The 14,326-nt window shown below is 45.9% G+C and overlaps 1 protein-coding gene across 1 annotated transcript in view; it reads left to right on the top strand.

Moving 5' to 3' along the window:
- Nucleotides 1–12,580: 12,580 nt before the first annotated feature.
- LOC135538157 (sodium/potassium/calcium exchanger 1-like) overlaps nucleotides 12,581–14,326 on the top strand; it is a 32,617-nt gene continuing 30,871 nt past the window's right edge. Inside the window, exon 1 of the mRNA XM_064964128.1 lies at nucleotides 12,581–13,430. Coding sequence (XP_064820200.1) covers nucleotides 12,581–13,430 — 850 coding nt within the window. The remainder of the gene's footprint in view (nucleotides 13,431–14,326) is intronic.

Here is a 14,326-nt window from a genome sequence, read left to right as displayed (position 1 = left end):
CCCTGCCTATGTATTCCTGTCTGTTTCCTCTCAGCTGTAGCTGTGATCCAGTCCCTGCCTCTCTTCGATGAGACCCGTCTGTACAGCATCCCTCTACCTCCGGTCCTGGGCTCGTCCTTCAGCTTTTCCTTCACTCTGAAGATCTACCTGGCCCTCATGTTCCTCGGTCAGTTAGTACCACCCTCTGACCCCACTCTCTGACCCCACTCTCTGACCCCACTCTCTGACCCCACTCTCTGACCCCACTCTACTCTAACCTCCACTCTCTAACCCCACCACTAAACTCTCTACCCCTCTACCCTAACCCTCCACCCTAACCCTCTACCTTAAACCTCCACCCTAACCCTCTACCCTAACCCCTAACCCTCTACCCTAACCCTCTCCCTAACCCTCTACCCTAACCCTCCACCCTAACCCTCTACCCTAACCCTCCACCCCACTCCCTAACCCTCCACCCCTAACCCTCTACCCTAACCCCACTCTCTAACCCTCTACCCTAACCATCCACCCTAACCCTCTACCCTAACCCTCCACCCCTACTCACCCTAACCCTCCACCCTAACCCTCTCCCGTAACCCTCTCCCGTAACCCTCCACCCTAACCCTCCACCCTAACCCTCTACCCTAACCCTCTACCCTCCACCCTAACCCTCTACCCCTAACCCTCTACCCTAACCCCACTCTCTAACCCTCTCTAACCCTCCCTAACCATCCACCCTAACCCCCCACCCTAACCCTCTACCCTAACCTCTCCACCCCTACTCACCCTAACCCTCTCCTGTCATGTTTCCCTCCATGTCCCTAAAGGGAGAAACTACCCTAACCCTCCACCCCTACTCAGTATCCCTAACCCTCCACCCTAACCCTCTACCCCTAACCCTCTACCCTAACCCCACTCTCTATTTTCTTCCCTGTACCTGTTCTAACTCTCCATCCTAACCCTCCACCCTAACCCTCTACCGTAACCCTCCACACTAACCCTCTACCCCTAACCCTCTACCCTAACCCTCCACACTAAACCTCCACCCTAACCCTCTACCCTAACCCTCTACCCCTACTCACCCTAACCCTCTACCCTAACCCTCTACCCCTAACCCTCTACCCTAACCCTCTACCCCTACTCACCCTAACCCTCTACCCTAACCCTCTACCCTAACCCTCTCTACACCCTCTCTCTAACCCTCACCTAACCCTCAGTCTAACCCTCTCTCTCTAACCCTCTCCATCTGACACCTCTCTGACCCTCTCCTGACCCTCTCCTCTAACCCTCTACCCTAACCCTCTCTCTGACCCTCTCTCTAACCCTCTACCCTAACCCTCTACCCTAACCCTCTCTCTGACCCTCTCTCTAACCCTCTACCCTAACCCTCTCTCTGACCCTCTCTGACAGTCTAACTGCTCTCTAACCCTCTACCCTCCTAACCCTCTCTCTAACCCTCTCTACCCTAACCCTCCTCTCTAACCCTCACTGACCCTAACCCTCTAACCCTAACCCTCCCCTCACACCTCTGACCCTCTCTCTAACCCTCTAACCTCTCCTAACCCTCTCTCTGACCCTCTCTCTGACCCTCCAGCTGTATCTATCTGTCATGTTTCAGGATATGTCTCTAAGGGAGAAACATACACTTTGGGTCAAAATAAGATTTGTTTTCTTACAGTATCTTTTCATTCTGGCCAAGTGGATGGAGTTTGCGCTTAAAAAAAACCATTTTAAATGATAAAAAGTATATATTTTCTTCCCAGGTCTGTTCATCAACTTCCGCCACCTGTTTCGCCAGAGGAGGAGACGAATGCGCTCCAGGAAGAGGAACATGAACTGACGGATAGAAAGACACCCCTCCTCACACCTCTCCTCACACCTCTCCTCTCCTCACACCTCTCCTCTCCTCACACCTCTCCTCTCCTCACCTCACACCTCTCCTCACCTCACACCCCTCCCGGTCTCTCCAGTCTCACTGCTGGTTGTCTTTTCACACCTCTCCTCACCTCACACCCCTCCCGGTCTCTCCAGTCTCACTGCTGGTTGTCTTTTCACACCTCTCCTCTCCTCACACCTCTCCTCTCCTCACACCTCTCCTCACCTCACACCTCACCTCACACCTCTCTCTCTCACACCTCTCTCTTCTCTCCTCACCTCACACCTCTCCTCTCTTCTCTCCTCACCTCACACCTCTCCTCTCCTCACACCTCTCCTCTCCTCACACCTCTCCTCACACCTCTCTCCTCACACCTCTCCTAACTCCTCTCTCCTCTCCTCACACCTCTCTCCTCACCTCACACCTCTCCCTCTCCTCACACCTCTCCTCTCCTCACACCTCTCCTCACACCTCTCCTCCTCACACCTCACCTCACACCTCTCCCTCTCTCCTCACACCTCTCCTCTCCTCACACCTCTCTTTCTCTTCTCTCCTCACCTCACTCCTCTCCTTACACCTCTCCTCTCCTCACACCTCTCTCTCTCTCTTCTCTCCTCACACCTCTCCTCTCCTCACACCTCTCCTCTCCTTACACCTCTCCTCTCCTTACACCTCTCCTCTCCTCACAGCTCTCTCTTCTCTTCTCTCCTCACCTCACACCTCTCTCTCTCTTCTCTCCTCACACCTCTCCTCTCCTCTCTCACCTCTCTTCTCTCCTCTCCTCACACCTCTGTCCTCTCTCTCTTCTCTCCTCACCTCACACCTCTGTCCTCTCTCTCTTCTCTTCTCTCCTCACACCTCTGTCCTCTCTCTCTTCTCTCCTCACACCTCTGTCCTCTCTCTCTTCTCTCCTCACCTCACACCTCTGTCCTCTCTTCTCTCCTCACCTCACACCTCTGTCCTCTCTCTCTTCTCTTCTCTCCTCACACCTCACACCTCTGTCCTCTCTCTCCTCTCTTCTCTCCTCTCTCACCACTCTTCTCTCCTCTCTCCTCTGTCCTCTCTCTCCTCTCTTCTCTCACCTCTCTTCTCTCCTCTCTCACCTCTCTTCTCTCCTCTCTCCTCTGTCCTCTCTCTCCTATCTTCTCTCACCTCTCTTCTCTCCTCCACTGATAAACAACCAACCACATCCTCCTCTTCTCCTTTTCCTGTGGAGGTACCTCCTCTAACAGACACTTATCTTCCTCAGCCAGTCTGTCCATCAGAGGTACCTCCTCTAACACAAACCCTTCCCTTCCTCACCCAGTCTGTCCATCAGAGGTACCTCCTCTAACACAAACCCTTCCCTTCCTCAGCCAGTCTGTCCATCAGAGGTACCTCCTCTAACACAAACACTACATGTCATACTGTACTGTTAACAGATACATGTCATACTGTACTGTTAACAGATACATGTCATACTGTACTGTTAGTGTTAACAGATACATGTCATACTGTACTGTTAACAGATACATGTCATACTGTACTGTTAGTGTTAACAGATACATGTCATACTGTACTGTTAGTGTTAACAGATACATGTCATACTGTACTGTTAGTGTTAACAGATACATGTCATACTGTATTGTTAACAGATACATGTCATACTGTACTGTTAGTGTTAACAGATACATGTCATACTGTACTGTTAACAGATACATGTCATACTGTACTGTTAACAGATACATGTCATACTGTACTGTTAACAGATACATGTCATACTGTACTGTTAACAGATACATGTCATACTGTACTGTTAGTGTTAACAGATACATGTCATACTGTTAGTGTTAACAGATACATGTCATACTGTAGTGTTAACAGATACATGTCATACTGTACTGTTAACAGATACATGTCATACTGTACAGTTAGTGTTAACAGATACATGTCATACTGTACTGTTAACAGATACATGTCATACTGTACTGTTAGTGTTAACAGATACATGTCATACTGTACTGTTAACAGATACATGTCATACTGTACTGTTAGTGTTAACAGATACATGTCATACTGTACTGTTAGTGTTAACAGATACATGTCATACTGTATTGTTAACAGATACATGTCATACTGTACTGTTAGTGTTAACAGATACATGTCATACTGTACTGTTAACAGATACATGTCATACTGTACTGTTAACAGATACATGTCATACTGTACTGTTAACAGATACATGTCATACTGTACTGTTAGTGTTAACAGATACATGTCATACTGTACTGTTAGTGTTAACAGATACATGTCATACTGTAGTGTTAACAGATACATGTCATACTGTACTGTTAACAGATTCATGTCATACTGTACAGTTAGTGTTAACAGATACATGTCATACTGTTAACAGATACATGTTAGTGTTAACAGATACATGTCATACTGTACTGTTAACAGATACATGTCATACTGTACTGTTAGTGTTAACAGATACATGTCATACTGTACTGTTAGTGTTAACAGATACATGTCATACTGTACTGTTAGTGTTAACAGATACATGTCATACTGTACAGTTAGTGTTAACAGATACATGTCATACTGTTAGTGTTAACAGATACATGTCATACTGTACTGTTAACAGATACATGTCATACTGTACTGTTAGTGTTAACAGATACATGTCATACTGTACTGTTAGTGTTAACAGATACATGTCATACTGTACTGTTAGTGTTAACAGATACATGTCATACTGTACTGTTAGTGTTAACAGATACATGTCATACTGTACTGTTAGTGTTAACAGATACATGTCATACTGTACTGTTAGTGTTAACAGATACATGTCATACTGTACTGTTAACAGATACATGTCATACTGTACTGTTAACAGATACATGTCATACTGTACTGTTAGTGTTAACAGATACATGTCATACTGTACTGTTAGTGTTAACAGATACATGTCATACTGTACTGTTAGTGTTAACAGATACATGTCATACTGTACTGTTAGTGTTAACAGATACATGTCATACTGTACTGTTAACAGATACATGTCATACTGTAGTGTTAACAGATACATGTCATACTGTACTGTTAGTGTTAACAGATACATGTCATACTGTAGTGTTAGTATTGAAGGAGCCATACTAAAAACGGTTCTAGCGTCTCTTGACCAAACTAAACAACTTGTGTATTTTCTGAATTCCATTTTGCAGCTCATGTAATCCTCATAATGAACCTGCCTTCAGTTTGAATTCAGGAAGTGAAATGATAACTGCCCATTGTACTCTATGAAGAGTGTTTTATTTTTTTTAAATCACTCTTTTTATTTTGGGATCCACTTTAATGACTTGACTGAATAGAACTGAATTGACTCTGACTCTGTTACAGTCATTGATAGAACAGTCATGTTGCACTTCACTACTGTCCCATCTGACCATGAGTCAGCGTCAGGCCTAATGCTATACATTGATTTGTTTTTTTAAAGGCCCAGTGCAGTTAGAAATATGTATTTATATATATTTACACCCTATGAGGTTGGAATAACACTGTGAAATTGTGAACATTATCATAATGTCCTTTTTAGTGTATGAGTTGTTTGAATAGACTGACATTTCAGCCTGTTTTGGCAGGATGGAGTTTTGGCCATACACAGTGACATCACTATGGGGTGAATTAGTTAATAGACCAATAAGAAAGAGAGTTCTAAACCCCTCTGCCAATAACAGCACATTTTCAGTTTCCCCCTCCCCACTCAGACCACTCCCAGACAGACCTAGCTAAATTGTTGCTTGAGAAATTGCCCGTTGTTAAGAATCTACTTTTTGTTTATTTAGTGACCATTTTAATTAAAATCACAGTAAGGCACTTCATTGTTACCCAGAAATGATTTGATATTGACTTTTTTTTTTAAACGCATTGGACTTTTTTTTATTTAAATATTGCTTTATTCCTAAATGAACTTTTGTATTGCCAACAGTGTTTCTCATGCAGTGTAGAATCCAGCTGCATTCTGGGATGTAAGCTACTGTAGTAGTTCTCCAGTGATGTTGATGTTTATAGTCCCTGTGATATCTACTATCTCCATCATGCCACCCTTGCTGTGTTGCTCAAAGGCTCACTGATCTGTGTCTGGCGACAGGGTTAGAGTTGAGTCCCGACTCTCCACACGTCTCCTAGGATGTTCTCTTGCACACGTCCTGTCATCGAAACAGACAAAGGGAACCAGGCAGCGCCCAGAACCTCAGGGAAATGGACATTACAAGATAATTAAGGGAAGAGGATCACTGTCTGGAATCATGTGTTTTATCAGAAGGTTTTGAATGGTTGAAGGATCAATTATAATGTGTGATATTATAATAACCAATAAAGTTGTGTGAAATAAAGTGAATATCTGTAGTTATTTATGAAAAGAGCATAGCTGGTGATGTGAATAAAAACCCACAATTATATAGGTGTCCTTTATCTCCTCATAATCCCTTTATATAGGTGTCCTTTGTCTTCCCATAATAACCCATTTATATAGGTGTCCTTTATCTCATAATAACCCCTTTATATAGGTGTCCTTTATCTCATAATAACCCCTTTATATAGGTGTCCTTTATCTCATAATAAACACTTTATATAGGTGTCCATTTTATCTCATAATAATCCCTTTATATAGGTGTCCTTTATCTCATAATAACCCCTTTATATAGGTGTCCTTTATCTCATAATAACCCCTTTATATAGGTGTCCTTTATCTCATAATAAACACTTTATATAGGTGTCCTTTATCTCATAATAATCCCTTTATATAGGTGTCCTTTATCTCATAATAACCCCTTTATATAGGTGTCCTTTATCTCATAATAACCCCTTTATATAGGTGTCCTTTATCTCATAATAAACACTTTATATAGGTGTCCTTTATCTCTTCATAATAACCCCTTTATATAGGTGTCCTTTATCTCCTCATAATAACCCCTTTATATAGGTGTCCTTTATCTCCTCATAATAACCTCTTTATATAGGTATCCTTTATCTCTTCATAATAACCCCTTTATATAGGTGTCCTTTATCTCCTCATCATAACCCCTTTATATACGTGTCCTTTATCTCTTCATAATAACCCCTTTATATAGGTGTCCTTTATCTCCTCATAATAACCTCTTTATATAGGTGCCATTTATCTCTTCATAATAAACCCTTTATATAGGTGTCCTTTATCTCATAATAACCCCTTTTATATAGGTGTCCTTAATCTCTTGATAATAACCCCTTTATATAGGTGTCCTTTATCTCCTCATAATAACCCCTTTATATGGGTGTCATTTATCTCTTCATAATAACCCCTTTATATAGGTGTCCTTTATCTCATAATAACCCCTTTATATAGGTGTCCTTTATCTCCTCATAATAACCTCTTTATATAGGTGTCCTTTATCTCCTCATAATAACCCCTTTATATAGGTGTCCTTTATCTCATAATAACCCCTTTATATAGGTGTCCTTTATCTCCTCATAATAACCCCTTTATATAGGTGTCCTTTATCTCCTCATAATAACCCCTTTATATACACTACTGTTCAAACGTTTGGGGTCACTTAGAAATGTCGTTGTTTTTGAAAGAAAAGCACATTTTCTGTCCATTAAAATAACATCAAATTGATTGAAAATACAGTGTAGACATTGTTAATGTTGTAAACGACTATTGTAGCTGGAAACGGATGATTTTTAATGGAATATCTACATAGGCGTACAGCAGCCCATTATCAGCAACCATCACTCCTGTGTTCCAATGGCACGTTGTGTTAGCTAATCCAAGTTTATAATTTTAAAAGGCTAATTGATCATTAGAAAACCCTTTTGCAATTATGTTAGTACAGCTGGAAACTGTTGTTCTATTCTGGTTAGAGCCAGTTTGCGTTGTTCTGTGAAGGGAGTAGTACACAGCGTTGTACGAGATCTTCAGTTTCTTAGCCATTTCTTGCATGTAATAGCCTTCATTTCTCAGAACATGAATAGACTGACGAGTTTCAGGAGAATGGTCTTTGTTTCTGGCCATTTTGAGCCTGTAATCAAACACACAAATGCTGATGCTCCAGATACTCAACTAGTCTACAGTTATATTGCTTCTTTAAACAGCACAACAGTTTTCAGCTGTCTGTCTGTCTGCCTGTATATCTGCCTGTCTGTCTGCCTTTCTGCCTGTCTACCTGCCTGTTTGCATGCCTGTCTGCCTTTCTGCCTGTCTACCTGCCTGTTTGCATGCCTGTCTGTCTGTCTGTCTGCCTGTCTACCTGCCTGTTGGCCTGTCTGTCTGCCTTTCTGCCTGTCTACCTGCCTGTTGGCCTGTCTGTCTGCCTTTCTGCCTGTCTACCTGCCTGTTGGCCTGTCTGCCTGTCTTTCTGCCTGTCTACCTGCCTGTTGGCCTTTCTGTCTGCCTTTCTGTTTGCATGCCTGTCTGTCTGCCTTTCTGCCTGTCTGCCTTTCTTTCTGCCTGTCTTTCTGCCTGTCTACCTGCCTGTTGGCCTGTCTGTCTGCCTGTCTGCCTACCTGTTGGCCTGTCTGTCTGTCTGTCTGCCTTTCTGTTTGCATGCCTGTCTGTCTGTCTGCCTTTCTGCCTGTCTACCTGCCTGTTGGCCTTTCTGTCTGCCTTTCTGTTTGCATGCCTGTCTGTCTGTCTGCCTTTCTGCCTGTCTACCTGCCTGTTGGCCTTTCTGTCTACCCTTCTGTTTGCATGCCTGTCTGTCTGCCTTTTTGCCTTTCTGTCTGCCTGTCTACCTGCCTGTCTTTCTGCCTGTCTACCTGCCTGTTGGCCTGTCTGTCTGCCTGTCTGCCTTTCTGTTTGCATGCCTGTCTGTCTGCCTGTCTACCTGCCTGTCTGCCTTTCTGTTTGCATGCCTGTCTGTCTGTCTTTCTGCCTGTCTACCTGCCTGTTGGCCTTTCTGTCTGCCTTTCTGTTTGCATGCCTGTCTTTCTGTCTGCCTTTCTGCCTGTCTTTCTGCCTGTCTACCTGCCTGTTGGCATTTCTGTCTGCCTTTCTGTTTGCATGCCTGTCTGTCTGTCTGTCTGCCTTTCTGCCTGTCTTTCTGCCTGTCTACCTGCCTGTTGGCCTTTCTGTCTACCTTTCTGTTTGCATGCCTGTCTGTCTGCCTTTCTGCCTGTCTACCTGCCTGTTTGCATGCCTGTCTGCCTTTCTGCCTGTCTACCTGCCTGTTTGCATGCCTGTCTGTCTGTCTGCCTGTCTACCTGCCTGTTGGCCTGTCTGTCTGCCTTTCTGCCTGTCTACCTGCCTGTTGGCCTGTCTGTCTGCCTTTCTGCCTGTCTACCTGCCTGTTGGCCTGTCTGCCTGTCTTTCTGCCTGTCTACCTGCCTGTTGGCCTTTCTGTCTGCCTTTCTGTTTGCATGCCTGTCTGTCTGTCTGCCTTTCTAACTGCCTGTTGGCCTTTCTGTCTACCTTTCTGTTTGCATGCCTGTCTGTCTGCCTTTCTGCCTGTCTGTCTGCCTTTCTTTCTGCCTGTCTTTCTGCCTGTCTACCTGCCTGTTGGCCTGTCTGTCTGCCTGTCTGCCTACCTGTTGGCCTGTCTGTCTGTCTGTCTGCCTTTCTGTTTGCATGCCTGTCTGTCTGTCTGCCTTTCTGCCTGTCTACCTGCCTGTTGGCCTTTCTGTCTACCCTTCTGTTTGCATGCCTGTCTGTCTGCCTTTTTTGCCTTTCTGTCTGCCTGTCTACCTGCCTGTCTTTCTGCCTGTCTACCTGCCTGTTGGCCTGTCTGTCTGCCTGTCTGCCTTTCTGTTTGCATGCCTGTCTGTCTGCCTGTCTACCTGCCTGTCTGCCTTTCTGTTTGCATGCCTGTCTGTCTGTCTTTCTGCCTGTCTACCTGCCTGTTGGCCTTTCTGTCTGCCTTTCTGTTTGCATGCCTGTCTTTCTGTCTGCCTTTCTGCCTGTCTACCTGCCTGTTGGCCTTTCTGTCTACCTTTCTGTTTGCATGCCTGTCTGTCTGCCTTTTTGCCTTTCTGTCTGCCTGTCTACCTGCCTGTCTTTCTGCCTGTCTACCTGCCTGTTGGCCTGTCTGTCTGCCTGTCTGCCTTTCTGTTTGCATGCCTGTCTGTCTGCCTGTCTACCTGCCTGTCTGCTTTTCTGTTTGCATGCCTGTCTGTCTGTCTTTCTGCCTGTCTACCTGCCTGTTGGCCTTTCTGTCGGCCTTTCTGTTTGCATGCCTGTCTTTCTGTCTGCCTTTCTGTCTGTCTTTCTGCCTTTCTACCTGCCTGTTGGCCTTTCTGTCTACCTTTCTGTTTGCATGCCTTTCTGCCTGTCTGTCTGCCTTTCTTTCTGCCTGTCTACCTGCCTGTCTTTCTGCCTGTCTAGCTGCCTGTTGGCCTGTCTGTCTGCCTGTCTGCCTTTCTGTTTGCATGCCTGTCTGTCTGCCTGTCTACCTGCCTGTTGGCCTGTCTGTCTGCCTGTCTGCCTTTCTGTTTGCATGCCTGTCTGTCTACCTGTCTACCTGCCTGTTGGCCTGTCTGTCTGCCTTTCTGTTTGCATGCCTGTCTGTCTGTCTGCCTTTCTGCCTGTCTTTCTGCCTGTCTACCTGCCTGTTGGCCTTTCTGTCTACCTTTCTGTTTGCATGCCTGTCTGTCTGCCTTTCTGTCTGCCTGTCTACCTGCCTGTCTTTCTGCCTGTCTACCTGCCTGTTGGCCTGTCTACCTGCCTGTTGGCCAGTCTGCCTTTCTGTTTGCATGCCTGTCTGTCGGCCTGTCTACCTGCCTGTCTGCCTTTCTGTTTGCATGCCTGTCTGTCTGTCTTTCTGCCTGTCTACCTGCCTGTTGGCCTTTCTGTCTGCCTTTCTGTTTGCATGCCTTTCTGCCTGTCTGTCTCCCTTTCTTTCTGCCTGTCTACCTGCCTGTCTTTCTGCCTGTCTACCTGCCTGTTGGCCTTTCTGTCTACCTTTCTGTTTGCATGCCTTTCTGCCTGTCTGTCTCCCTTTCTTTCTGCCTGTCTACCTGCCTGTCTTTCTGCCTGTCTACCTGCCTGTTGGCCTGCCTGTCTGCCTTTCTGTTTGCATGCCTGTCTGTCTGCCGGTCTACTTGCCTGTTGGCCTGTCTGTCTGCCTTTCTGCCTGTCCGTTGGCCTTTCTGTCTGCCTTTCTGTTTGCATGCCTGTCTGTCTGTGTGCATAAAGGAGCACTCTGCCTGTCTGTGTGCATAAAGGAGCACTCTGCCTGTCTGTCTGTGTGCATAAAGGAGCACTCTGCCTGTCTGTCTGTGTGCATAAAGGAGCACTCTGCCTGTCTGTCTGTGTGCATAAAGGAGCACTCTGCCTGTTTGTCTGTGTGCATAAAGGAGCACTCTGCCTATTTGTCTGTGTGCATAAAGGAGCACTCTGCCTGTCTGTCTGTGTGCATAAAGGAGCACTCTGCCTGTCTGTCTGTGTGCATAAAGGAGCACTCTGCCTGTCTCTTCAGAATTGTAATTATGCCTTGACAACCCTCCTTCCACTTCAGCGCCAAACGGAGTTGGTTTTTGCTCGGCGTTGGTGGTTGGAGACACTGCATGCACTTGGCGGATTATGACCAAATGAATATGAATGCCTTGAATTTGAAGCAGTTTGAACGTGTTCGTGAGAATGTGAGAGATTGTGTGAACACCTAACCTAATCCTCTTAAAAGACTGCAGGTATTATGCTGAGCCGTGGAGAGGAGGTGTGAGCTGTCATCCTGCGGTGCGCCCTTGTAGCCGCTCACCAAAAACTAGAGTCAGCATCTCTCAACCAATCCCTTTGCCTTAGCGCACACAGCTGGAGAGAGACCTCGCGCCCAGAACACCTCTATCACAACAACTCAGCGATTAAAGGTACGTTTTTATTAACAATTGAAAAGGGGTTAAGTATGGTTTACAGATGTTTTACAGAGAAGGGATTTAAGATACAATAATCGTCATTGACCTTGTGGAAGCCCCGGATACTTGTCAATGACTCCATATCGGGCACTGTTTCTTGCCTGGAATTTCCCCACGAAATTCAGTTAAATGTATAATTATTTTCGTTTGTTAATTTTCACCCGACCCACCCGGATACACACGTGAAAATGAAATGGTTGGTTGAACGTTTGGAATGAATCATATCGCGTATGTTGTCTCGACTCGAGGAGCGCATATCAGCACGTTCATGACCCGCTCACGTCAAGGAAAAGTAGGGCCCCACATAATGATATTTTCTACTTAATTCGCTGTTTTTATTTTATTTTAATTGTCATTTGTACATGAACTACATTTGCTGCATTTCATTACACGTGTCATTTAATCTGTGCAGCCCTTCGGAGAGCAGAGTACCTGCAATTATGTAGCCATAGTAACAGGTGGCTGTATCCCATCCTCCGCGCTCCTGCGACTCCCTTCACGTGAACGCGCGCCCTTATAATAAACCCTTCTAATACTCCCAGTAGTGTTTTTATTACTATTTTATTACATTATGTCAAATGTATGACGTGAATTTTGCATTGTAGTCTAAACTGAGTGAATGATTCATTTATTACCCCCTTTTTTTCCATATACATATTTATAGTTTGGAGCTGGGACATCATGCCAGGACTATGACAGTAAAACAGACTATGCTGAAGATGTGTGCTGACCACTCGCTGAACTGCATTATTTGGCTGACTAATGCTATTGGACCCGTTCCCATAAGCCTAACCATGCATCTGACACGGGCCTAATAATCCGCTGTGGGAATCAAGACCACTCTGGCAGCGGGGAACAATGCATCTGCCACAAAGACGGAGACTCAATCGGAGTCGCATCCTCTTCTTCCTCTCTGGTGTATTACTGTGCTGCGTCTACACCGTGACGTTCAAGGCCCGGCTGCAGGAGCCGTGGGCGGCCCGGCAGGCCGCAGCAGAGGAGAACCCTGGGACAGCACTCCCAGAGGAAGGGGGCGGTAGTGATCGCAGTAGTGTTCTGGAGGTAGACACACGAGAGGTGGTGACCTCTAACCCCTCGAGCATAACAGAGAGCTATAATGATGACGTCATCACCAGGGCTCCTACTGTGCTGGAGGGGGATGACGTCATCGTGATAACTGTCAACAGGACGGACATTAAGCACTGTATCTACGTAGAGGACCCCGAACCTGAGCCTCCGACTGAACCTCCTCCCACCTCCCCTCCTCCTAACACCACCACCTCCCCGGGTATCCCTGGAGACGTCCCCCACAGGAAGGGAGAGTACCCAGAGGACCTGTTCACAGTGGACCAGAGGAGGCAGGGCTGGGTGACCCTCCACATCCTGGGCATGGTCTACATGTTCGTCTCCCTCGCCATCGTCTGCGACGAGTTCTTCGTCCCGGCGCTCGGCGTCATCACCGTGAAGCTCGACATCTCCGACGACGTCGCCGGGGCGACCTTCATGGCTGCAGGAGGCTCCGCCCCCGAACTGTTCACCTCTCTGATTGGCGTGTTCATCTCCCATAGCAACGTGGGCATCGGGACCATCGTGGGGTCAGCGGTGTTTAACATCCTGTTTGTCATCGGGATGTGTGCCATCTTCTCCAGGGAGATGCTCCACCTCACCTGGTGGCCCCTGTTCAGAGACGTCTCCTTCTACATCATAGGTAACAACAATAATATCATTGGACAGATAATAGGTAGAGAACACTAGGTTTTCCAGAAATCCCGGTTTGTAGACTCAGGAGGGAATTAACAAGACATCTGGAATACTCCCATCCCGGATTTCTGGAAAACCTGGTAATTTTGGGGGAAAGTACATACTTTAAAAGGTGCTGACCTTGGTGTCAACAGTCGACCCCATTGAAATTGGTAAATTGCATCCTATAGTTTATCTAGAACCAAACAGGGTTCTGCTATCTAGAACGAAACAGGGTTCTGCGGCTGTCCCCATAGGAGAAAACTTGTGGGTTCCACGTTGAACCTCTTTCCACAGAGGGTTCTACATGGAACTAAAAAGGGTTCTACTATTGTGACAGCCGCAGAACCCTGTTTCGTTCTAGATAGCAGAACCCTGTCCAAAAGTAGTACCACTATATAGGGAATAGGGCTCTGGTCTATAGTAGTACCACTATATAGGGAATAGGGCTCTGGTCTATAGTAGTACCACTATATAGGGAATAGGGCTCTGGTCTATAGTAGTACCACTATATAAGGAATAGGGCTCTGGTCTATAGTAGTACCACTATATAGGGAATAGGGCTCTGGTCTATAGTAGTACCACTACATAGGGAATAGGGCTCTGGTCTATAGTAGTACCACTACATAGGGAATAGGGCTCTGGTCTATAGTAGTACCACTATATAGGGAATAGGGCTCTGGTCTATAGTAGTACCACTATATAGGGAATAGGGCACTGGTCTATAGTAGTACCACTATATAGTGAATAGGGCTCTGGTCTATAGTAGTACCACTATATAGGGAATAGGGCTCTGGTCTATAGTAGTACCACTATATAGGGAATAGGGCTCTGGTCTATAGTAGTACCACTATATAGGGAATA

The sequence above is a fragment of the Oncorhynchus masou genome, unplaced genomic scaffold (assembly GCF_036934945.1).
Source record: "Oncorhynchus masou masou isolate Uvic2021 unplaced genomic scaffold, UVic_Omas_1.1 unplaced_scaffold_921, whole genome shotgun sequence".
Classification (NCBI taxonomy): Eukaryota; Metazoa; Chordata; class Actinopteri; order Salmoniformes; family Salmonidae; genus Oncorhynchus; species Oncorhynchus masou.
The sequence above is the reverse complement of the archived record's forward strand: the minus strand, read 5'-3'. Positions and strand labels throughout refer to the sequence as shown.